At 35.2% G+C, this 25,677-nt stretch overlaps 1 protein-coding gene across 5 annotated transcripts in view; it reads left to right on the top strand.

Moving 5' to 3' along the window:
* PDS5B (PDS5 cohesin associated factor B) overlaps positions 1–25,677 on the top strand; it is a 201,723-nt gene that overhangs the window by 153,384 nt on the left and 22,662 nt on the right. For all 5 annotated transcript variants that reach the window (XM_032315415.1, XM_032315412.1, XM_032315416.1 and 2 more), the window contains exons 22-25: positions 9,821–9,889; positions 11,275–11,411; positions 19,179–19,302; positions 24,862–25,066. In XM_032315415.1, the coding sequence (XP_032171306.1) occupies positions 9,821–9,889; positions 11,275–11,411; positions 19,179–19,302; positions 24,862–25,066 (535 nt within the window). The remainder of the gene's footprint in view (positions 1–9,820; positions 9,890–11,274; positions 11,412–19,178; positions 19,303–24,861; positions 25,067–25,677) is intronic.

The following is a 25,677-nucleotide window of genomic DNA, read 5'->3' as shown; positions in this document are numbered from 1 at the left end:
GAAAGTAGTCCCTATATTATTTTCTAGAAGTATGGTAATACACAAGCCTCTAACCACATGTAGCTATTTAAATTTGAACTAAATATAACTGGAAATGTATTCACGCATTTCAAGTGCTCACTAGCCACATATTGCTAGTGTTGGACAGCGCAGAACATTTCTACCATCTTGAGGTTCTGTGAGACAGTGTTGCTCTAGAAGCTTTGTTTATTTACTTTCACATTTAGCTATATAATCTATTTAGGATTGATTTTTGTATGTGGTATGTGGTAAATGTCAGGATTCATTATTTTATTTCCATCTGACCCCACCATTTATTGAAAAGACTGTCTTCCCTACTGCAGTTTTTTAAAAAATAGAGGTGAAATTCACATAACATAAAATTAATCATTTTAAAGTATACAGTTTAGTCACATTTTAGTACATTCACAGTTTTTGTGACCAACACCTCTATCTAGTTCCAGATCATTTTCACTAAGCAGTTATACCTCATTTCCCCCAGGTTGGGCAACCACCAATCTCCTGTCTGTCTTAATGGATTTAACTATTCTGAATATTTCTTATAAATAGAATCATACAATTCCATTGTATGACTTTCTGTGTTACTCTTCTGTCACTTACATAATATTTTTGAGGCTCATCCACATTGTACCCTGTATCAGTATTTCATTCCATTTTATGGCTGAATAATCTATTGTACGTATTTATCACAATTTGTTTATCCATTTATTCATTGATCAACATTTGGGTTATTTTCACCTTGTGAATATTGTGAAAAGTGCTGCTATGAATTTTGTGTTTGAGTATTTGTTTGAATACCTGTGTTTAGTTCTTTAGGTATAATCCTAGGTATATATCTTTGCTGGATTATATGGTAATTCTGTGTTTAACTTTTTGAGGAACTGATTGTTCCACAGAGGCTGTACCATTTTACCTTCCTACCAGCAGTGTATGAAAGTTCTAATTTCTCCTCATCGTCGCCAATTTATTTTCTGTTAATTTGATAATAGCTCTAGTTCTAGCGAGCTATTTGATTATAAGCTATAGTTCTAGCGAGCATGAAATGATATCTCATTGTGGTTTTGATTTGCTTTTCTCTAATGATGCTGAGCATCTTTTGATGTACTTATTAGCCATTTTTATATCTTTTTGGAGCAAAGACTACATAAGTCTTTTGCTCATTTTTTACGGTTGTATTTTTGTTGAATGGTAATAGTTCTTTATATAATCTGGATATGAGTCTCTTGTCAGATACATGGTTCACATATATTTTCTTCCATTCTGTAGGTTGTCTTTTAAGTTGTCTTTTAATCTTTTTTATTGAGATGTACTTGACATATAACATTTAAAAAAATATTTTATTCATTTACTTGTCGCAGAGAGAGAGAGTGCACAAACAGGGGGAAACGGCAGGCAGAGGGGGAGGCAGGCTCCCCACAGAGCAAGGAGCCCCATGTGGGACTCAATCCTAGGATCCTGGGATCACCACCCAGGCCTGACTGACTGAGCCATAACATTGTATTAGTTCGATGTGTATAATATAATGATTCATTATTTTATATATTGTGAAGCGATCACCACAATAACTATCCATCCCCACACAGTTATAAATTTTTTTTTTCCTGTGGAAAATCTAATTTAAGGATTTACTCTCTGGGCAACTTACCAGTACACAATGACTGTAGTCACCATGCTATACATTACATTCCATGACTTTTTATTTTACGACTGGAATTTTGTACCTTTGACCCTATTCAGCCATCTTGCCCACCTACCCCTGCCTCTGGCACCTACCAGTCTATTCCTTGTATCTTTGATACTGGTCAGTCTGATAGGTGTGAGGTTGTAGCTCATTGTGGTTTTGATTTGCATTTCATTGACCATTAGTGATGTTGAGCATCTTCTCATGTGCCTGTAGGCCATCTGTATGTCTTCTTTGGAAAATTTGTTTATTCAAGTCCTCTGCCCATTATTTATTTTTTTAAACATTTTTTAAAAAATATTTTATTTATTTGAGTGAGAGTGAGAGAGAAAGTGCAAGAGAGGGAAGGGTCAGAGGGAGAAGCAGACCCCCCATTGAGCAGAGAGCCCAATGTGGGATTCTATCCTGGGACTCCGGGATCATGACCTGAAGCCAAGGCAGACACTTAACTGACTGAGGCACCCAGGCCACCCCCTCTGCCCATTATTTAATTGAGTTGTGTTTTTTGCTATCAAGTTGTGTAAATTCTTTATATATTTTGGATATTAACCCTTTATCTGAAGTATGATTTGCAAATATCTTCTCCCATTCAGTATGTTGTCTTTTCTTTTTGTTGATTCCTTTGCTGTGGAAAAGATTTTTTGTTTGATAATAGTCCATTTGTTTATTTTAGTGTTGGTTGTTCTTGCCTGGGGAGACCTTTCCAAAAACATTGCTAAGGCTGATGTCAAAGACTTGTGTTTTCTAGAAGTTTTATGAGTTCAGGTCTTATATCTAAATCTTTTTTCCCCTTTTGAATTTGTTTTTGTGTGTGGTGTAAGATTGTGGTCCAATTTCATTCTTTTGCATGTAGCTGTCCAGTTTTCCCAGTACTCTTTATTGAAGAGATTGTCCTTTCCCCATTGTATATTCTTGCCTCCTGTGTCATAGATGAATTGGCCACGTGTACATGGGTTTATCTATGAGCTCCCTGTTCTATCCTGTTGATCTCTGTGTCTGTTTTCATGCCAGTACCATACTTTTTTGATAACTGTAGTTTTGGAGTATAGTTTAAAATCTGGGCATCTGATGTGTCCGGCTTTATTGTTCTTTCTCAAGAGTTCTTTGACAGGTTTTGATATCTAGTAGCTTGAGCGTTATAGATGCCTTCAGTGACAACTGCTGTTGTTACTGCTATCACTGCTGCTTCATCATCATCATCTTTTTCAGGATTATTTTGGCTATTGTTAGCTTTTTGCATTTCTATTTAAGTTGCTTTATTTTGTTTGGTTTCTGTCTGCATTTTAGATTTTTATTTATTTATTTGTCAGAGAGAAGGGAGTACAGGCAAGCAGAGTGGCAAGCAGAGGCAGAGGGAGAAGCAGGCTCCCCTCAGAGCAAGGAGCCTGATTTGGGACTCGTTCCCAAGATGCTGGGATCATGACCTGAGCCAAAGGCAGCTGCTTAACAGACTGAGCCACCCAGGCATCCCCTGTCTGCATTTTAGAATCAGCTTGTCACTTCTCCCTGTACCACTCTAAGCCAACATACTATACGTACCTGGCTGGAATTTTGATAGGGCTGGTGATGAATTATAAATCATTATATAATTATAATGAATTATCATAATTATAAATTATTTATATATATATTTTAAATTTTTTATTATTTATAAACATATATTTTTATCCCCAGGGGTACAGGTCTGTGAATCACCAGGTTTACACACTTCACAGCACTCACCAAAGCACACACCCTCCCCAATGTCCATAATCCCACCCCCTTCTCCCAAACCCCCTCCCCCCAGCAACCCTCAGTTTGTTTTGTGAGATTAAGAGTCACTTATGGTTTCTCTTATATATATTTTTATATGTAAATATATTTATATATTTTATATAAATATATAATATATATTATATTTATATAAATATATATATTTATTCATTATTTATTTGAATTATAAATCATCATTATAATACTGCCTTTCACTCTGTGAACATGGTATTACAATCCTGAGCTGTTTCTTAAAGATTGTGTATGTCTTATTCTTTGATTTCCCTGGGTAATGTTCCTAAGTTTCTGTGTAGATGTCTTAGCTTTCTTAAATATGTTCCTAGGTATATTATGTTGCTTGATGCTATTATAAATAATAAGATTTTTAATACTTATTATCTCTTAACTGCATTTTGTTGGCATGTAGATATGAAGTCATTTCATTTTTATATTGACTTTTATCCTAGAATCTTGTGAAAGGCAGTTTTTAATTTCTACTAGTTAAGTTTCTGCATTTGGGGGATTTTCTCTTTTTTTCACAGTCATTTGTTCATAAAGACAGCTTTTTTTTTTTCCCCACTCTTAGTGCCTTTTATTTTTTTTTCTTTCTCTTGCTTTGGCCAGGACCTTCAAAACACTAGAAGTGGTGATAGTGGACATTTTTGTCTTCTTCTCAGTCTTAGAGCGGTGGATGGACTAATAGTATCCAATAGAGGACTTGAAAACTTCATCTAAATGGCATATATATGACACTGCACTCAACATAGTGCTGGCATACATTCTTTCAACTTTGTCTTTTATTTATACTAGTCTGTTTACATGTAATGTAAATAGTGATTTGAGTTAATTCACTATCTGGTTTTTATTTTCAGTTTGTTCTGTCAGTTCTGTATGCATTTTATTCTTCTTTCTTTCCTTTTTTTTTTTTTTTTCCTTTTAAGATTTTATTTATTTATTTGACAGAGAAAGATCACAAGTAGGTGGAGAGGTAGGTAGAGGCTGAGCAGAGAGCCGGATGCAGGGCTTGATCCCAAGATCCCAAGATCATGACCTGAGCCAAAGGCAGTTTTTGACACTGAGCCACCCAGGCTCCCCTCTTTCCTTGTTTTTGATTACTTTTATTCCATTTCCCCCGTTAGTGACTTGGTTTTTACATTTTCCTATTCTTTTAGTAGTTGTCCTAGAGGATACAGCATTCTCCCTTGAGTTCTGAAGGCCAGTATCGATTAGTCTGTTTTAAGCTTTCAGGACAGCAGGTTCAGTATTTTAGGAACCTGATCATACTTTAATTCCCTTTATTTCCTGATGCTTTTTGTGCTTTTGTTCACACAGGACCATCACTATTATATTTTCTACAGTTAATATTTATTTAGACTTACCAACATCCTTTCCATTTCTCTTATTTTTTCATTCCTTTTTGTCTATGTGATGATTTTCTTTATACTTGAAGAATTAAAAGAAGTATGTCTTTTAGTGTGGATTAATGCTGATGGAGTCTCTCGGTTTTTATTTGCCTGAAAAATGTCTTGTTTTTGCCTTCATTTTTTAAAGGATATTTTCTTCAGGTTTAGAATTCTAGCCTGGTATATTTCCTCCCTCAGTAATTTAAAAATATTGTACCATTATCTTCCATTTCCTTACCTTTTCTCTTGACATTGTCTGACAGTCTTGAGTTCCTTTGAAGGTTTTCCTTTGGCTTTGAATGCTTTTAATCTTTTCTGTTTTGCATTGGTCCCAGTTTCACGATGATGTGTCTGGGTGTGCTTTTCTTTGTATTTATCCTACTTGGGGCTTGTAGCTCTTCTTGAATGTATAGCTTTGAAGTCTTGTAAAAGTTCTGAATAATTTTTGTATCATATTCTCTTTCCTCTCTTACTGCAATTCTAACTATACACTTAAAAACATACAATTTCTTTTGCTGTGATCCAGCTGTTTGACACCTTTATGTACTTTCCCTCCTATTCATGCATCATTTTGTTTTCTTCTGACCTGCATTTGAATTTACTAATTCACTCGACAGATTTGTCTAATCCTATGTTAAACCCATGCACTGAATTCTTAATTGCACTTATTTTATATTTCAATGTGTAATTTCTTTGTAGTTTTTAATATAGCTTTTAATTCCCTGCCAAAATTCTCTGTCTTGTCATTGAATTGTTGAACTTCTTTAATTATGTTGAAGTTTATATCAGCCTTAATTTCTAGACCTCCTGTGGCTCTTTGTCTTGTCTGTTTTTTTCCCTCTTATTTTTTGGTCACATCTTTTCTTATATGCATGTTACTTTGATTGCATGGTAGACTTTGCCTGTGAAAAAATGTTCAGATAATTTGAGGTTGTGAATGATTTTGTAATTCTTCTGGAGGTGACTTAACTTCCCTTCTGACAGGTAGTTGAGCTATTGTCAGATCAGTTTGGTCCAGGCAAGAGTGCACTAACTGGAAACTGGGCTTCAGTTTTTGACAGGCTAATTCTTCTTCTGGTTACCTTTATGTGTAGGGTATATCTGTTAGGGAGCCACCCAGGACTCTGAGGTATTTAACAGGGACTCTGTTCTTTATTGGACCCAGATTTCCAATTTTTTTCCTTCCTGCTCTGTGACAGTGATGCAGATGTTGTTCAACCTGTTAAGTCTCTTTCACTTTCAGAATCAGTTATCATTTGTATGAGAAAAGCAGTCCTAGGGCCAGACTCAAATCTTGATTTCATCCCCCTTTTGAAACTTTGCCCGGCAAATTCTCACTGCTTTGGTAGCTCTTTTATTACCTTCAGACTGATTTTTAAAAAGATCTTTTATCCAACCTTTCCATTTATTCCATGGAAGGTAGGTTAAAAAAAAAAACCTAATCGGCTCTTGTCAGAACAGAACTTTCACCTCTATTAACCCATTAATTTGTCTTATTTTAATGTTATATTTGATATGTATAAGGGAATATATATTTAACATTTGTGTAATTGTTTTATAATAATACAGTGAACGTTTGTGTACTATTGGTTCCTGGTTTATTACTCTCTAGACTTTTCTTTTTGTTTCTTCTCTGCCCCAGGTCACTGCTGTGTTGAATTGGGGTTTACTCTTCCCTAATAAGAACGAAACACCACTTTGGCACATATATGTCTCTGAATAACATACTTGGCTTAGTTTTGCTTATTCTTGAGGTTTATGAGTTATACCATATATATTCTTGGCTGACTTGCCTTTATCATTACATGTTTGTTTCTTTGAATAACCTTCCCCTGTTACTGCATCTAGCTGTCCGTGATTCATTACTGTGTATTATATTAATACTGTGAAATTTCTTATATTTATTCTCTTAGTGCACATTTGAAATATTTCCATTTCTTTACTCTTTGAAGCAGTGTTCCTGTGAATGTTCTTAGAGAGGCTCCATGATGCATATGAGCAAGAATTTCTCTAGGTTATATTTATACAAGTGAAAATGATGTGTAACAGTGTGTACACACATTTAACTTTTCATTTTATTCCCAAATTACTTTTCAAAATCATTGTTAAAACTTATTTTTTATTAGCAGTATATTGTCCCCATTAGTGTCAGATCTTTTAATTTTTTCCCATCTAAAAGTTGGAAAATAGTGTCTCATTATGGTCTTAATTTGCATCTTCCTGGTTACTAATTAAGTTTTTATGTCTCATCACCATTCTTGTTGCCTCTTTCTGAAATTTCTTTTGAGGTCTTTTGCCTTTTTTCCCCAGGCTTTTTGTCTTTTTCTCATAGGTAATCTTTATACACATTAATACTTTTTCAGGTATATGTTGCAATATCTTCATAAAAATGCATAAACTCTCATTTATGGTGTGTCCTTTTCATTTATGGTGTCCTTTGAACAAAAATTATTAATTTTAATATAGCTAAATTTATCATTCTTCTGTAGTTAGTGCTTTTTACATCCTTAAGAAATCCTTCCCTACTCTAGTGTCATAAAAATAGTCTCCCATATGGTCTGAAAGTCTTGAGATTTTCTTTTCACACTTAAAAAATTTAATCCATCTGGAATTGATTTGTTTGTTTGTGTGCTGTGTCTTAAGGATTTCATTTCTTTTTACTTCCATAGGACAACTAAATTTCCCATCAAAAGTTCTTGAATAACCTTTCTTTCTTTCAGTCCTCTTATTGTTACCTGTCACAGGGTGTATAGCATCTATTCTTTACCATTGCTTTGTTTGCTCATCTACAAGATGTCTTTCATTAAACTTTTGCAATTTTCTTTGTAAAGAAAATTCAAAAAATTTTTCTTGTACAACTTTGTTAGGTACTTTGATTTTTTTAAATTGCATTTTATGTTCGTGGGGTTGATTTGGAGAATTATTTTATAGTTTTCATCTTCTTTCAAAACAGGGTGTTGGAGTTGGTTGAGTTTCCAACTCTTGGTTTCTGCTCAGGTCATGATCTCAAGGTTGTGGGATTGAGCCCCACATCAGGCTGTGCTCAGGGCGTCAGTCTGCTTGAGAGTCTCTCTCCATTTCCCTCTCCCCGTGCCTCCCACACCTGCATGCATGCGTGCTCTCTCTCTCACTCCAAAATAGATCTTTGCTTTTTTTTAAAGAATTCCAGTTTTGATTATTTTCTAATCCTTGAATCTCTTATCTATATATTAATTTTCTTATATTTCTATATGTGCTTCCTCTGCTTATCATTTTTCATTTCAACTTCATCTACCAGTTTTTTTTTAAAGTGATATATTCAAATCTTATGTGGTGGTAAAGTTTTCAATCTCTACTCTTTTATTTTTTTGAAGTCACTTTTGTTTTGATTTATTTTGGTACTATTCTGCTGGTTGTCCAAATGTTCATTAATATTATAGCTTACTGTTGAATAAGATTTAAAAAAATACTTCAATATCCTGTTTAAACCAGTATCCAAATTAAATCCATAGCCCATTTCATGTTTTTTATTATCTTGACTAGTATATTGTTTCATCCCATTATTTTTAGATTTTCTCTGTCATTGGTTTTGTTGCATCTGTTTTGGTTTTATATTATTATCTTTGAACCATCTGATAGTCTGTTGATTTTATTTATAATAACTTTCTATTTTGTAATAATATATGCTATTTGAATTTTTTCTTACGAAAAAATTAAATATTTTAGTGGAGTATATCTTTGAATAATTCTTTCAAAATGGCTTATAATTTGGAAACTTTTTCTCTGTCCTAGCTTGCTAAAGATATTTTTTTCCCTTGTTCTTGAGTACTAGAACCCTGTGTTTCAGGGTACTTGGCTGCAGAAAATCCAGATTATTGTTTTTTGGCATCGTGTCTTGTAGCTGAGAAATCTGAAGTTGATCTGATTCTTGCTTCTTATTTGGAAGGTTCCCCATAGAATTTTTGAGGATCTTTTTAATATTCTTAGTTCAGAAACTTCATCAGAATGTTTCTAATGTGATTGTTTTTTCATTATTTACACTTTTTACTTCAAAGGCACTTCTCAGTGGAAATGCATCCTAAACTGTATGTGTTTGATGAGTTTGCCTTCTGGATGTTGGGGCTACCTATACTGTTGCCAGAGGGTTACCTGAGCTACTATTTGATTTGCTTCCCAGGCTGCTTTTGGAAGTCACTCCTGTCAGCTGGCGGTACACTAGATCTCCAGTGTTCCAAGATTGAGCTGGGCTCTTTTGTCACCTTGCTTTAATTTCCTGGCTGTCACTGCAAATGCACATCTTGAAATACCTGCGCTCTATCACCTCAGGATTATGCTGTGATTGGGGGGGGGGATTGTTTTGGAAAATGTTTCCATTTTCTGCTTTTTATGGAGATGTGACTCTAGCCTTGTTAATATTTTTACTGTATATTTTGCATTTTTAAAATTATTCTAAATGTTCTGGCCTTCTTTTTGACACTTTTTGTTTTCCAGCCCTGCTCTGTGTGTGTGTGTGTGTGTGTGTGTGTGTTGCCATTTTGGTGGGATTTAGGTACAAAGATACTAATGCATCTTGTTTTCTTACAGTCAACTGTAAACCTTTCTAATTTTTCTTCTGCTCAGGATTTTTTGTAAATACCCTTTCCCTTGTTTAAGAACTACGCTTTTTTGCTGTATTGATTTTTTTGTTGCTCCTTGCCAGCCACCTTAAATAATTGAATCATTAGTCTCAAAGGCTAAGTAAGGAAGTATATGTAAGATAAAGTCTGTCCTACCTCATACCTGGAAAGAACCAGGGGCAGATGGATGTGTAAGTGCTTTATGTGGGTACTAGTGAAGATAAGTCTTTCAACCTTTTTGTAAAATAGATGAGGTATTTTAGTGATCTGTAATGACTGTCACTGTAGAAGGTAAAGATTTCATTCACTCACTAAATATTAATTAAACATGAAAATTCTATTTTTTAAAGTCCTTCATTTTTGTTTAGCTCCCAGGAAAAAAGACAACTAAACTTTGGGTTCCAGATGAAGAAGTTTCTCCTGAGACAATGGTCAAAGTGAGTGATATGCATAGATCTATTTATTTTAATATCAATATATCCACCAGATTGTATTATCATTAAAGTGTTAAAATTTTTATTCCTGTTGTAAAGATATGGCTATTAAAATCACCCAAGTTTTTATATTTATTGTATGACATCATCCCAAGTGTTCTGAGAGTGTGAGGCAATAATGAGAAACCTGAGGCCCTATGGGCAGCTGCACATAAACTGATTTGGGGGGAAAAAAGAAAGTGCTTGAAACTGCCCCCAGTTGCTGGTTCTTAGTTATCAACTTTTTAAGGGTGAAAGACATTGCCTGTTCTCTTGTGTACATTCTCCTGTTAAGTAAAAATGATCATCCAGGTTTTAAGACTGTCTCTTCCGTGGGATTTGATAAAACTTTTATTTTGATTTTTTAAAAAAGTTCAACCTGTTAGCCCTTGAATTAGAAGTAATAGGTAAAAACTGCTTATCACTAGGGTAGAGAGTATTGATTTACTAAAATGATCTATAGTCTGTCATGTAGACCTCATCTCAATCCACTGTCCAAGGTGTGTAGGCCGGAAACAAATATATTAAATACTGTTTTTCTCATCGTAGTTTCTTATAAATCCAGTCATGTATATATGCATGTACTGGTTTATATTTTATATTAAGAACTACTTTGTTATGTTATTCCAGTTTCAGATGCTAATACTGTTTCTGCAGACCTATAGAGTAGCTGATGGAATGATGCTTGATACTTCAGAGTTCCAGTATAAACTTGTTTTCTCAGCATTGGTGTCAAGCAGCAGTTTTGTGTAGGTCAAGCAACTCTGGATTAGAAGGCAGGCTTCCTGCAGTTAAGCTTATGCTTAATAAATGGCCCAGAAAAGGGATCTGAAGAGTGTCTGCCACATGCCACTGTTCAAGATCCACTTAGCTGCTAAGGCATAGATCTGATGAAAGCTAAGATAATAGGTGAAAAAGAGGTAATATGCACCCCATCAAAAAGAATTATTAGAAACATTAGAGGCAATAACTTAATTTTAAGTACTTCATAATTATAAAATGTAGCATAAAAATGGAATATAATTTGCAGTTGGGAAGTTAAGTTTTCTGACTAGGGAAGTTAACATTTTACTTTGGGTTCTAAAGAACAGAATTTATGATGGGGAAACATTAAAAAGTCAAAAAGAACCAGTCTTCAGTTAAATCATTCATTTGTCAATTGCCTGGGTGGGAGGGTAAAACATCTTTAAGACATTCATTTATCTCGATATATAAAGAAAAGAATGACTTTTTTTTCCTTTACTTTTCTTAAAAAGCATCTGTTAAAACCATTTCATTTTATTTAAGGTGGATACAGAATTTCTTTAAAATGTAGTAATGTTGTATTTGTCAATTTGTCTTTTAAATAGATTCAGGCTATTAAAATGATGGTTCGATGGCTTCTGGGAATGAAAAATAATCACAGTAAATCAGGAACATCTACCTTAAGATTGCTAACTACAATATTGCATAGTGATGGAGACTTGACAGAACAGGGAAAAATTAGGTATGTAATTATTATTTCAGAGTTCTTGAGTAATATTTTAGTATCTGGTGTAATTTCTAATGGTGCAGTTTCTTTTTAAGAAAGTAATTAGTTGAACACTACATCAAAAACTAATGATGTGCTGTATGTCAGCTAATTTACATAATTAAAAAAGTATAAAATGTAAAATACAAAAAAAGTAGTATTTCTATGTATGTATGCATATATTTTTATTGTAATAAGCTTTTGTACAGTGGTTATTTAAAAATGGCAGTCATATATCAGAGGCAGAGTATTGCTATATATTGTAAATATTTTAAACAATAGATATTTACTTTTTTAAATATCTAATTGGAAAATGGTTAGTAATTTATCAGTAACTGATATTTTGCATTCTTCTTAATGTCTGAAGGAAAAAGAACACTCTAGGTAGAAGGCAACTTACTGAATCTATTTCCAGAAGTATAAATACATGCAAATGTACTAGATGTAAAATTTGTACTAGATGTAAATGTGTACTAGATGTAAATTATATAAACACATGTACTTTGTTTTGCTTGAAAAATGTAGTTTAGTATGGTGATTGAAAAAATGGACTCTGGAGCCTGTATTCAAATCCTGACACTACGATATACCAGCAAATCACTTTAACCTCCTTATGTCTCAATTTCTTTGTTTATAAAATAGAGATAATGATTATACTTATCTTGTCTAGCTGTTATGATAATTAGTCATTATTTATGTGCTTATTTAGATCTAATCTCACCTGTTTTTATTCATGTTATTCTTTAATGAAATCAAATGTGTATTTGAATTCTACAAATTCATGGGAATTATATTACTTCACTTTTTAAATTTTTAATTAATTAATGTTTTAATTAACATATAATGTATTATATTACTTGTTTCAGGGATGCAGGTCTGTGATTCATCAGTGGTACACAATTCACTAGCTCATACGCTCTAGTGTCCATCACCCGGCCACCCCCCCCCCCCCCGCCCCGCCCACCCTCCTCCACTCCAGCAACCCTCTCTTTTTTTCCTGAGATTGAGTCTCTTATGGTTTGTCTCCCTCTCTGGTTTTGTCTTGTTTCATTTTTTTCCCCTCTCTTCCTTTGTGATCTTCTGCCTTATTTCTCATATTCCTCATATAAGTGAGATCATGTGATAATTGTCTTTCTCTGATTGACTTATTTTGCTTCAGCATAATACCCTCTATTTCTGTCCTTCTTGTTGCAAATGGCAAGGTTTCATTTTTTGACAGCTGCATGATATTCCTGTGTGTGTGTGTGTGTGTGTGTGTGTATCACAAGTTCTTTTTGCATTCATGTGTCGATGGACATCAGGGCTCTTTCCATAGTTCAGCTATGTGGATATTGCTGCTCTAAACACTTGGGGGCACATGCCCCTTTGGATCGCTACCTTTGTATCTTTAGGGTAAATACCCAGTAGTGTGGTTGCTGGGTCATAGGGTAGCTCTATTTTCAACTTTTTGAGGAACCTCCATGCTCTTCTCCAAAGTGACAGCACCAGCTTGCATTCCTACCAGTAGTGTAGGAGGGTTTCCCTTTCTCCACATCCTTGCCAACATCTGTTGTTTCCTGACTTGTTAATTTTAGCCATTCTGACTGGTGTGAGGCATTATCTCATTGAGGTTTTGATTTGTATTTCCCTGATGCCAAGTAATGTTGAGCAGTTTTTCATGTGTCTATTGGCCATTTGGATGTCTTCTTTGCAGAAATGTCTGTTCATGTTTTCCTATTTCTTGATTGGATTATTTGTTCTTTGGGTGTTGAGTTTGATAAGTTCTTATAGATCTTAAATACTAGCTCTTTATCTGATCTCATTTGCAAATATCTTCTCCCATTCTGTTGGCTGTCTTTTGGATTTGTTGACTGTTTCCTTTGCTATGCAGAAGCTTTTGATCTTGAAAAAGTCCCAATAATTCATTGTTGTCTGATTGCTAAGGCTAGGACTTCTAGTACTGTGTTGAATATCAGTGGTGATAGTGGACAGCCGTGCCATATTCCTGACCTTAGGGGAAGAGCTTTCAGTTTTTCCCCATTGAGAATGCTATTCACTGTGGATTTTTCATGAATGGCTTTGATGATATTAAGGTATATACGCGCTATCCCTATACTGTGAAGAGTTTTAATCAAGAAAGGATGCTGTATTTTGTCAAATGCTTTTTCTGCATCTGTTGAGCATATCATATGGTTCTTGTTCTTTCTTTTATTAACGTATTGTATCACATTGATTGATTTGTTGATGTTGAGCCAGCCTTGCAGCCCAGCAATAAATCTCTGTTGCTCATGGTGAATAATCCTTTTAATGTATTGTTGGAACCTTTTGGCTAGTATTTTGGTGAGAATTTTTGCATCCAAGTTCATTAGGGATATTGGTCTGTAATTTTCCTTTTTGGTGGGGTCTTTGTCTGGTTTTGGGATCAAGGTAATGTTGGCCTCATAAAATGAATTTTGAAGGTTTCCTTCTATTTCTATTTTTTGTAACAGTTTCAGAAGAATCTATATTAATTCTTTAAATATTTAGTAGAATTCCCCTGGGAAGCCATCTGGCCCCGGGCTCTTGTTTATTGGGAGATTTTTGATTCCTGCTTCATTGTCCTTGCTGGTTATCGGTCTGTTCAGGTTTTCTTTTTCTTCCTGGTTCACTTTTGGTAGTTTGTATGTATCTAGGAATGCTTCCATTTCTTCCAGATTGTGTAATTTGTTGGCATATAGTTGCTCATAATATGTTCTTATAATTGTATTTCTTTGGTGGTGGTTGTGATCTCTCCTCTTTCATTCATGATTTTAATTTGGGTCCTTTCTCTTAATTTGTTAAATCTGGCCAGGGGTTTATCAGTCTTACTAATTCTTTCAAAGAACCAGCTCCTACTTTCATTGATCTGTTTTACTGTTCTTTTGGTTTCTGTTTCATTGATTTCTGTTCTGATCTTTACTATTTCTCTTCTCCAGCTGGAGTTAGGCTTTCTTTGCTGTTCTTTCTCCAGGTCCTTTAGGTGTAGGGTTAGGTTGTGTATTTGACATCTTTTTTGTTTCTTGAGAAAGGCTTGTATTGCTATATACTTTCCTCTCAGGACCACCTTTGCTGCATCCCAAAGATTTTGAACAGATGTGTTTTCAATTTTTATTTGTTTCCATGAATTTTTAAAATTTTTCTTTACTTTCCTGGTTTACCCATTCATCCAGGTCAACCTGGTTGCTCTTTGGCCTCCATGTATTTGAGTTCTTCCCAGCTTCTTCTTCTTCTTCTTCTTTTTTTTAAGAATTTATTTATTTTACAGAGAGTGATCACAAGTAGGCAGAGACGGGGGAGGAGGGAAGCAGGCTCCCCGCTGAGCAGAGAGCCTGATGCAGGACTTGATCCCAGGACCCTGAAATCATGACCTGAGCCGAAGGCAGAGGCTTAACCCACTGAGCCACCCAGGCGTCCCTCCAGCTTCTTCTGTGTTTGAGTTCTAGTTTCAAAGCATTGTGGTCTGAAAATATGCAGGGAATGATCCCAATCTTTTGGTACCTGTTGAGACCTGATTCGTGACCTAGGATATGATCTATTCTGGAGAATGTTCCATGTGCACTATAGAAGAATGTGTATTCAGTTGCTTTGGGATGGAGTGTTCTGAATATCTGTGATGATCGTCTGGTCCAGTGTGTCATTTAAAGCCCTTATTTCCTTGTTGATCTTTTGCTTAGATGATCTGTCCATTTCAATGAGGGGGGTGTTAATGTTCCCTACTGTTATTGCATTATTGTCAGTGTGTTTCTTTGATTGTCCTTCCTCATCTCTTATTTAGTCTTTGGCTTAAAATCTAATTTGTCTGATAAAAGGAATGCCACCCCAGCTTTCTTTTGACGTCATTAGCATGGTAAATGGTTTTCCACTCCCTGACTTTAAGTCTGGAGATGTCTTTGGGTCTCAAATGAATCTCTTGAAATAGCGTAATAATGGGCCTTGTTTTTTATCCAATCTGATACCCTGTGTCTTTTAATTGGGGCATTTAGCCCGTCTACATTCAGGGTAACTATTGAAAGATAAGATTTTAGTGCCATTGTGTTGCACTATGTATGTATGCACTATGTAGAGACTATTATTGTATATTGTCTCTGTTCCTTCCTGGTCTATGTTACTTTTTGGCTCTCTCTTTGCTTAGAGGACCCCTTCCAGTATTTGTTGTAGGCTGGTTTGGTGATTGCTGATTCTTTTAGTTTTTGCTTGTCCTGGAAGCTTTTTATCTCTCCTTCTATTTTCAGTGACAGTCCAGCTGGACGTAGTATTCTTGGCTGCATGTGTTTTTCGTTCAGTACCCTGAATATATCATCCCAGTTCTTTCTGGCCTGCCAGCTCTCTGTGGATAGGTCTGCTGCCAATCTAATGTTTCTATTGTTGTAGGTTACAGACCTCTTGTCTTAGCTGCTTTCAGGATTTTCTCTTTGTCTCTGAGATTTGTAAGTTTTACTATTAGATGTCAGGGTGTTAACCTATTTTTATTGATTTTGAGAAGGGGTTTTCTGTGCCTTCTGGATTTTGATGCCTGTTTCCTTCCCCAAGTTAGGGAAGTTTTCCACTGTAATTTGTTCCAATATACCTTCTTCCCCTCTCTCTTTCTTCTTTTGGGATCCCAATTATTCTAATATTGTTTCATCTTATGGTATCACTTGTCTCTCAAATTCTTCCCTCATGATCCAGTAGTTTTTTATCTCTTTTCCTCAGCTTCTTTATTCTCCATCATTTGTTCTTCTATATCACTAATTCTCTCAGAAGAGAATTTATCCTAGCAGTTACAGCCTCCATTGATTGCGCCTCATTAATAGTCTTTTTAATTTAGACTTGGTTAGATTTTATTTCTCCAGAAAGAAGAAATCTCTAGTATTTTCTATGCTTTTCTTATGCCAGCTTGGGCTTATCTTTATAATCGTCATTCTAAACTCTAGTTCTGACATCTTACTAATGTTCATGTTGATTACGTCCCTGGCACTCAATAGTGTGTCTTGTTCCTATTTTTTTTTTTTTTGAAGTGAGTTTTTCTGTTTTGTTTTGTCCAGGGAAGAATAGATGAATGAGAGAACAAAATGTTCAAAGGGTAACAACGACCCCAGAAAAAATATATATTAAATAAATCAGAAGAGACCTGAAACTGGGGGGAAAAGAATAAAAAAGAATATTTTTAGGCTGGTGAATAGAACAGAGCCACACACTAGATTTTGGGTGTATTTTGGTCTGTTAGAAGAAACTGTCTCCCAAATTTTTAAAGAAAAACTTATATATGTACAAAAATATGGATAAATATGATGAAGAGATGGAATATGATTATAAAAATGAAAGTTAAAAAAGATTTTAGAAAAGGAATTGATAAGATAAGTTGGTTGAAAGAAGAAAGAAAAATTGAAAAAGAAATAAGAAAAAAAAATTAGAGAATGTGATCAGGTAAGACAATAGAACCATACACTAGAGAAGAAACTGTATACCAAAATTCTAAAGAAAGAGAAACTTACATGTATACAAAAAATAGGGTTAAATACAATGAAGGGATAGAATATGAGTGTAAAAATGAAAATTAAAAAAGTTTTTAAAAAGGGAATTAGTAGAGAATTGGTAAGATAAGATGTTGGTTGAAAAAGAAGGAAGAAAAATTTTTAAAAAAAGAAAGAAACACAGAAAAAAAATAAAATTAAAAAAATTAACTTTGAAAGACTAAGGAATCATGGGGAGTAGTCATGAATTCTGTGTTCCCCTAGCACTGAAGTTGGTATACTTGGTCTTGGCTGGAGTTCTTACTGATCTTCTAAGGGAGGGAGCTGTTGCAGTGATTCTCAGATGTCTTTGCCCGAGGTGGAACTACACTGTCCTTGTCAGGGGCAAAGCTAAGTAATCTGGTTTGCTCTTGGTAGCTTTTCTCTGAAAGGTTTCCCTACAGCTTTGGAGGAGGAGAATGAAAATGGTGGCCTCCTAGACGCAGGCCCAGGAGGAGCCAGGAATTCAGGTCCCCATTCCTCAGTACAGCCTTAGAAAAAAGCAGCCACTCCTGTCTCCCTGGTCTCTGGCCACACTCCGTACTTACCTGGCCTGTTACCTAGCATTTCTGTCTCTGACATATGACCCCATTTGGAGTTTATGAACCTAGCAGATTCCTGTGGTGTGCTCCCATGCCACTTCTCCAGCGGGGAGGAAGGGGAGCATGGGGAGCATCCCCATATTTGTGGCCCCTGCTCAAAGAGTAGTGGTCCAACTGTGATGTGGATCATGGTTTATGGCAGCCTTGAGCTGAGAGCCCACTCCTTGGCTCTATCTTTGCAGCTGGCTTCCCTGCTCTGATACTTTGGAGCTCTTTCACACTTGGGCACCCCCAGTCTTCTGTAACCCTGAGTGTCCTGAGATCACACTGTCCCAGCAAGGGTTCCAACCCCTAGTTTACCGCTGGAGTGATGTTCCTCAGCAGAGGGGACTTCTAAAAGTTCTGATTTTGTGCTCTGTTGCTCTACCACTTGCTGGTAGCTGGTTGAGGGAGGCTCCCTCCTCTTTGGTCTGTCTTCCCAAATATCACCTCAGATTCACTTCTCTGCATGTCCTACTTTCCATAAAGTTGTTTCTTTTCTGTTCATAGAATTGCTGCTATTCTTTTTTTTTTGATCACCTGTTGAGTTCGTAGGTGTTCAGAATGGTTTGATAACTAACTAGCTTAATTCCTGGGACCAGATGAAATTCAGGTCTCCTGCTCCTCTGTTGTGTTGCTCCTCCCCCCAGTTCACTTTTAAATAAAACATGTCTTTATATAAAAACTTGGTCTTCAAAAACTTAGTTGTAAAGTATTTAATTTAATTACTTATCTTTATACAAAATAAACTACAGTAAGAAAAACAGATTTTCCTTTAATAATGGTTAAGTGAATTACCTTATAATAACTACCTGGAATACTGCTATGGATGTACCAAATAGCACCTCTGGCACATGTAACTTCAGAACCTTATAAATGTTGACATGCATTCAGTCTGTATTTTTACATAATTCTTAGAAAGATGGGGGCATTCTTAAACCAGTTAGATCATTAGATTGTAGAAAACCAAGAATGTGTCTTTTATGTCACTCTCAGTGCTGTATATATGGTAGACACATACTTATTTTATGAATATTTTATCTTTTACTGTGGAAGAACATAGAGGGTCCTAGTTAAGAAGTTACAACTTTCCATCCTTTTCAGGATTTGTCTAATATATCACTATATAAGGAAGGATTGTTTAGATGTTTTTATTAGTTAAGAGTTTACTAATTTTTGAGGTGTGTCCCATTAAGCAGAAGTTTTCTTAAATTTAAAAGAAGCTTCTTGGAAATATTTGGAAAGTTGAATTTGAACTAAAACTTGTGATGTTTTCCACTATGCCTTCTTTCATTCTTCTTTTTTTAGAACATTGGTTTTAGTTGACTTGATTAACACCTTAGGACATTTTTGTACCTAATCTGTAAGTAAACACATATCCCAAAAAATCCATACTGAAAGATTTTAGACCCAGCAACTAAACATACAAATAGATTTGTTCTAAGCTTGGCTACAAGCTGTTTTGTTTAGGATGAAGGAATAAAATGACTTTAGTATAGACTATGTTCAAGAGAAGAGTTTTATAGTATTAGACACCATCTGTCAAAGTTAAGTAAACATAATAGGATATTCATTATCACTAAATTGTCTTTGATCCTTTTTTTGGCAAATGGGAATGTTTTTGTGCAGACATTTAGAAATCTAACTTTCTTTCTTTCTTGCTTATTTTTTAGTAAACCAGATATGTCACGTCTGAGACTTGCTGCTGGGAGTGCTATTGTGAAACTGGCACAAGAACCTTGTTATCATGAAATCATCACATTAGAACAGTATCAGCTCTGCGCATTAGCTATCAATGTAAGGAGGATGGCCATATAGAATGTGACTTAATATCTTTGACTTTTAGGAAGGAAAAATCCACTATGATGGTAGAGAGAAAAGTTTTGAATTGTCTCCTTTTGGAAAGTATATTCATGAGTAATGTTTCAGAGTTCTAAAACTGTGGTTTAAGTTTTGGATTGCTAACATAGTACATTTGATTCTTGTTGTTTGTAGTTCTCTTCTGCAGAATCACCCCAATCACTGAATCAGCAAATACTGAACCATTGTTTATAAGGAAAATACAGGGGTGGTTTCTCCTAGCCTCTGGTCATAACATTTTTGTCAGTCTATCAGCATATAATTTAAAGACAAATTATTTAATATTATAGTCATGTCATTAACATTGAACTCATGACCAACAGAGCTGTATTTCATGCCTGAATGAAGCTTTACTAACGTATTTTCTTCCTAAGGCATATCACAACCTTCTTGCTTTTAGGAACACTGAACAGTGCTATGCTTGGGAGCTCTTTTAAACAACAAAATCACCAACAAATGCACAAAAACACAAAAAAATGTGGCACTAAATAGACTGTCAAAAGGACACTTGTTTCTAATATGAGCGCTGACATAACAGGCAAAACTTTGCTTTGTTCAGCTTCAGCTGGGATATTGGTCAGACGATTCAGTATGTTTGTTGCTGTACTCATTTACTCACCAGTAACCCTGAAAATAAATTTTAGTGAGTAGGCAAATTCACAGATTTAGAATATTTGTTAATAAAGAGACTTTGAATGTATGTAGTTCTTAAATGGAAGAAAAAAAAGTTCTATAAAGATATGGTATAGATTTATAAAGTTTTATAATCTATACCATAGCTTTATAAAGCTAAGTTTTATAATCTATACCATAGCTTTATAAAGCTATGGTATAGATTAATTTTAGGTCAGAAGCATTTCTTATAATTCAAGCCAGTTAAATTTTCAGATTATTAACAGTGATATGCATGGATTCATATTCCTGTCTTACAGATTTTTTTTTAGAGTAATATAATATTTGAATTGTATCCCTTTGGAAGTTTTTAGCATCATTGAGAAAATTAAAAAGGACTTCCATAATAATAAATATATTTCAGTGTGAGTTTTTAATTCATTATTTGGTCATTTTACACTGAATTTTCCTGTCTTTTCCAAGTAGTCTTATGTATAAGAATTTGGTACTTACTTCAGGGATAATTTTAATTTTCTCTTCACACTTCCTTCTGTTTATTTAAAAATTAGTGCTTATGTGTAACCCCTTGACATAAACGATCATTTGTTTTTTTAATCATTTTGTCAGTTTTTGGTGCTTTAGTCTTTAAAATAGCTCTTCCACATCTTGTTTATAATTTATTTTAGTATTAGTGTTGTGATTCAGGTATTAAACTAAGCCATTTGAAAATGAGATTTTGGTGAGTCCATAATTTCCTGGTTTAATTTTCCTCATTTTTAATTTTAGGGATAATCTTATTTTGCGAGAGAGTGAAAATTGTTTAAAAAGCTTATATTAGATTTCTTAGAAGTAAACAACCTTTGTAATTATTGTTTTTTTAAATTGGTGATTCATGCAGTCTGTTGATTTGTCATGTTCTTGGTCTGGTATTTCTAAGGGTATTGGTGCTACCAGTATTGAAGTGGAAATTTTTATTGAAGTGTGGAAGTATGTGAAAGAAATGGGCTTTGTCTGAAACTTACTGTGTATAAGAAGTATGTACAAATTATAAATGTCCTCTGTGAAAAGCATCCACACTTACGAACTTCTAGAGATTTTCTAACATAATACATATTATATATTACTACCTCAGTCACCAAATTCCCAAGGAGCATGGAGGTTCCTCAAAATGTTGAAAATAGAACTGCCCTATGACCCAGCAATTGCACTATGGGGTATTTACCCTAAGGATACAAACGTAGTGATCCAAAGGGGCACATGCACCCGAATGTTTATAGCAGCAATGTCCACAATAGCCAAACTATGGAAAGAACCTAGATGCCCATCAACAGATGAATGGATCAAGAAGATGTGGTATATATACACAATGGAATACTATGCAGCCATCAAAAGAAATGAAATCTTGCCATTTGCGACAACATGGATGGAACTAGAGCGTATCATGCTTAGCGAAATAAGTCAAGCAGAGAAAGACAACTATCATATGATCTCCCTGATATGAGGAAGTGGTGATGCAACATGGGGGCTTAAGTGGGTAGGAGAAGAATAAATGAAACAAGATGGGATTGGGAGGGAGACAAACCATAAGTGACTTTTAATCTCACAAAACAAACTGAGGGTTGCTGGGGGGAGGGGGTTTGGGAGAAGGGGGTGGGATTATGGACATTGGGGAGGGTATGTGCTTTGGTGAGTGCTGTGAAGTGTGTAAACCTGGTGATTCACAGACCTGTACCCCTGGGGATAGAGTATTATGCCTCCATCAGAAAGGATGAATACCCAACTTTCGGAAGTTCAAATTCCCTAAGTTTTAAGATTTTTTTTGAATTCTGTTGACAGTGGAACATATGTTAGTGGTTAAAAGTTAGTTATTAGTATATTCTTAAAACTTTCAGACATGCAGTTACCCTTTCCTGAACAAAACCTTCCCCTAATTCTGTTGTTCTTATAAACCACTTGCCTATCTCTTTTCTTTTTATTATTTTATTATTAGTTTTTAAAATATTTAATTTATTTATTTGACAGAGAAAGACACAGCAAGAGGGGTAACACAAGCAGGGGTGGGTGGGAGAGGTAGAAGCAGAGTGCCCACCACGCAGGGAGCCCAAAGGGGGGCTCAATCCCAGGACCGTGGGATCATGACCCAAGCCGAAGGCAGCTGTTTAACAACTGAGTCACCCAGGTGCCCCTATCTCTTTTTCTAAAACCTTCAGACCTCAGAGAGTAATCCATATCTTTGTCTCTCTTACCCTCTTATCTCTCACTCCTCAATAATTATTCTTTTGGCTTTTCCTTTCTTGTTTTTCAAAAATGCTTTGTTAAAAAGCCTCAAATCCCATGGTCTTCGTCCTCATTATGCATGTTCTTCTTGCACTATTTGACAGAGTTCATTGCTCCTTTATTCTTGAAATTCTTCTTGGTTTCTATTTCCTGATTTTTGTCATAATTCTCTGACTTCATTTTGGGTTGTTATCCTTTCCTTTAAGTGTAAGTTTTCTTTCTTTTTAAAAAGATTTTATTTATTTTAGTGAGAGTGAGCCTGAGAGCGTGATTGGAGGGGAGGGGCAGAGGGAGGAGTAGGCACCCTGCATCCTGGCATGGGGCTTGATCCCAGGACCCCAAGAGCATGACCTGAGGCTGAGCTGAAGGCAAACACCCAATCAACTGAGCCACCCAGGAGCCCCTATCAAAGTATGTTTTCTATGTGGATCTGCCCGTGACTAAATTTTCCACTTACACATTCTTTTTTGGCTATCTCATTTTCTATGTAGGTGACTCCCATATTAGCAGCATTAACTTTTTTCAAGTCAGAGTCTGGTCCCACATTTGAGGTTAAACAGAAATCTCAAATTTTCATGTTCTGTCACTGTGAAGACTAAATTCATAATCTTTCCCAAATCTATTCTTTATTGAGATGTAGAGCCTCGTTAAGCATTAAATAAATCCAAATGGCATTCTTAGATTGAAAAGCATGAGTTATGTTTGACTATTTGCTTGTCCTTGCACCTTGTTGCAAAAGTGTGGTTAATCTGTCCTATATTTACTGTATCTTTTCATTCATAACTTCTTAACTATTCTTTTTTTTTTTTAAGATTTTATTAATTTATTTGACAGAGATCACAAGTAGGCAGAGAGAGGAGGAAGCAGGCTCACCGCCGAGCAGAGAGCCTCATGACCTGAGCCGAAGGCAGAGGCTTTAACCCACTGAGCCACCTAGGTGCCCTTCTTAACTATTCTTAACCACTATAATCATCATTAGCTCTGACCTAGACTATTGTGAGACTTTTCTTTTCCACTGTGAGTAAAATTTTTCTATCATAGTTCCAATCATATTCCCCCACTCAAAAATATTTAGGACCTTATACTTATAAAAAAAATTGCATATATTTTACAACTTGGCCATTCAAGCCCTTCTAATTTGTAGACCCAAATATACATTAAAAAATTTTAATTAATATATAAGGTATTATTTTTCAGGGGTACAGGTCTGTGATTCATTAGTCTTCCACAATTCACAGCACCACAACACATACCCTCCCCAATGTCCATCACCCAGCCACCCAATCCCTACCACCACCACCCCCACCCCGCTCCAGCAACCCTCAGTTTGTTTCCTGAGATTAAGAGTCTCTTATGGTTTATCTCCCTCTCTGGTTTTATGTTGTTTCATTTTTTCCTCCCTTCTCCTCTGATCTTCTTTCTTGTTTCTCAAATTCCACATATCAGTGAGATTATATGATAATTGTCTTTCTCAGATTGACTGACTTCACTTAGCATAATACCCTCTAGTTCCATCCACGTCATTGCAAATGGCAAGATTTCGGGGGTGGTTTTTGATGGCTGCATAATATTCCATTGTGTGTATATATAGACCACATCTTCTTTATCCATTCATCTGTTGGTGGACATCTAGGCTCTTTCCATAGTTTGGCTGTTGTGGACATTGCTGCTATGAACATTTGGGTGCAAGTGTCCCTTTGGATCACTACATTTGTATCTTTAGCATAAAAATCTTTTTTAACTCACTACCTTGACCTACTCTTCATGTCAGTGAAGCTGAATAATTTTGTTCTTTTTTGTGCCTGTATTTTGCTGTCTTTGACTTTCTTCTCGCCCTCCCATTTCTACACATCCAATCTGACTCTTTTTGTGAATCACGGCTTAAACTCAACCTTCTCCATAAAACCTGCTCAGATTCTTAGAACTGGTCTCATTTTTGTTCCTCACAGATTTTTATCTGCAGTCCTTTGATACATGCATGCCTTGTGTTTTCTTTATTTATGTACCTGTGCTTTATTTCTCCTACTTGAGTTGAACTTTTTAGAGGTAGTGTTGTTTCTCAGAGGCGTTTGTCATATATTTGAATAGAAAGTAAACCTGGAGAAATAAAAATAATATGAATCTTAATATTATTTAATATTTAGCTGAGTATTTTAGAATTTGAATGCAATTCATGAGCTATGTGTTGTATGTTCTAGGTTCTGTAAATACAGAGATGAGTGAGTCATGGCTATTGCCCTCAAGAACATAACCTCTTAGGAAAACAGAAAATATAATTAAGTATTGATAATACAATGCAGAACACAAAATAACTGAATAATTTGCAAGATACCATCAGTAGTTTTGTGGTTAATTTTTACTAGAAAAGGCCACCCAAAGTGAATTTACGGAAGATGCAGACTAAAATTAATTTCGCAGTTAGTAATGAATAAAAGCTTTTAATTGGAACATTCTAGCCTTGAAATTATCATATCACAACATCTCAGTCTTGTGAGCAGAAGCAATGTTGTGAATATACTTAGTCTCCTTTCCCCTTCAAATTTTGTATTTGGGGTTTTACTTTTTGCTGCCATGTGAATAATCTGTGGAATAATTATGTCTTTACAGGATGAATGCTATCAAGTAAGACAAGTATTTGCTCAGAAACTTCACAAAGGCCTTTCCCGATTAAGGCTTCCACTTGAGTATATGGCAATCTGTGCACTTTGTGCAAAAGATCCTGTAAAAGAGAGAAGAGCTCATGCTAGGCAATGTCTGGTAAAAAATATAAATGTGAGACGCGAGTATCTGAAGCAACATGCAGCTGTTAGTGGTAAGCATATATGAAAATGAAAAGTACACCTTTCTAGCCAGTTCCAGTTTTAAAGAACACAAACTGATGTTACTGTTATTTATTCTTGTCTAATCAGTAGTTGTTAAATATAAGGTATTACTATTTTTCAGTAACTGCTTTCCTTTTAAAAAGGTTATTTTTAAAATATAAATGTATAGATATTTAAATATCAACTCATACTGTCTATATAACTGACTAAATGGCTAAGGAAAATAAGCACTGACACTGGAGATACTTTAAATAAAACAGTAAAATACAGATATATGTATAAAGATTGTTTGAATACTATCTTTGAGATTAAAAATGTGCGGTCTTTCATTTTTCATCATTCTCACCCGGAGCTGATGTTAATATCAGGTGCTTGTGTGCCTGTTTTTAACCTGCTCACTTTATCCTATCTGTGTTATTATCAAATAGCATCTCATCCATGTTATTATCAAATGGTATCAATCATCCTCTGTTTTTTGTGCCATTGAAAGATGTGTCATATTTTTGCTTAGCAGCTTAACAAGGGAGTGTTAAACATACGGTTGCTCATAATAACAAGAAAAGTGGATCTTATGTTTCTTAATTTCTTAGTCATGGATAGT

This window comes from Mustela erminea, chromosome 15 (assembly GCF_009829155.1).
Source record: "Mustela erminea isolate mMusErm1 chromosome 15, mMusErm1.Pri, whole genome shotgun sequence".
NCBI lineage: Eukaryota > Metazoa > Chordata > Mammalia > Carnivora > Mustelidae > Mustela > Mustela erminea.
Note: the sequence above shows the minus strand (reverse complement) of the source record. Positions and strands in the feature narration are given on the sequence as shown.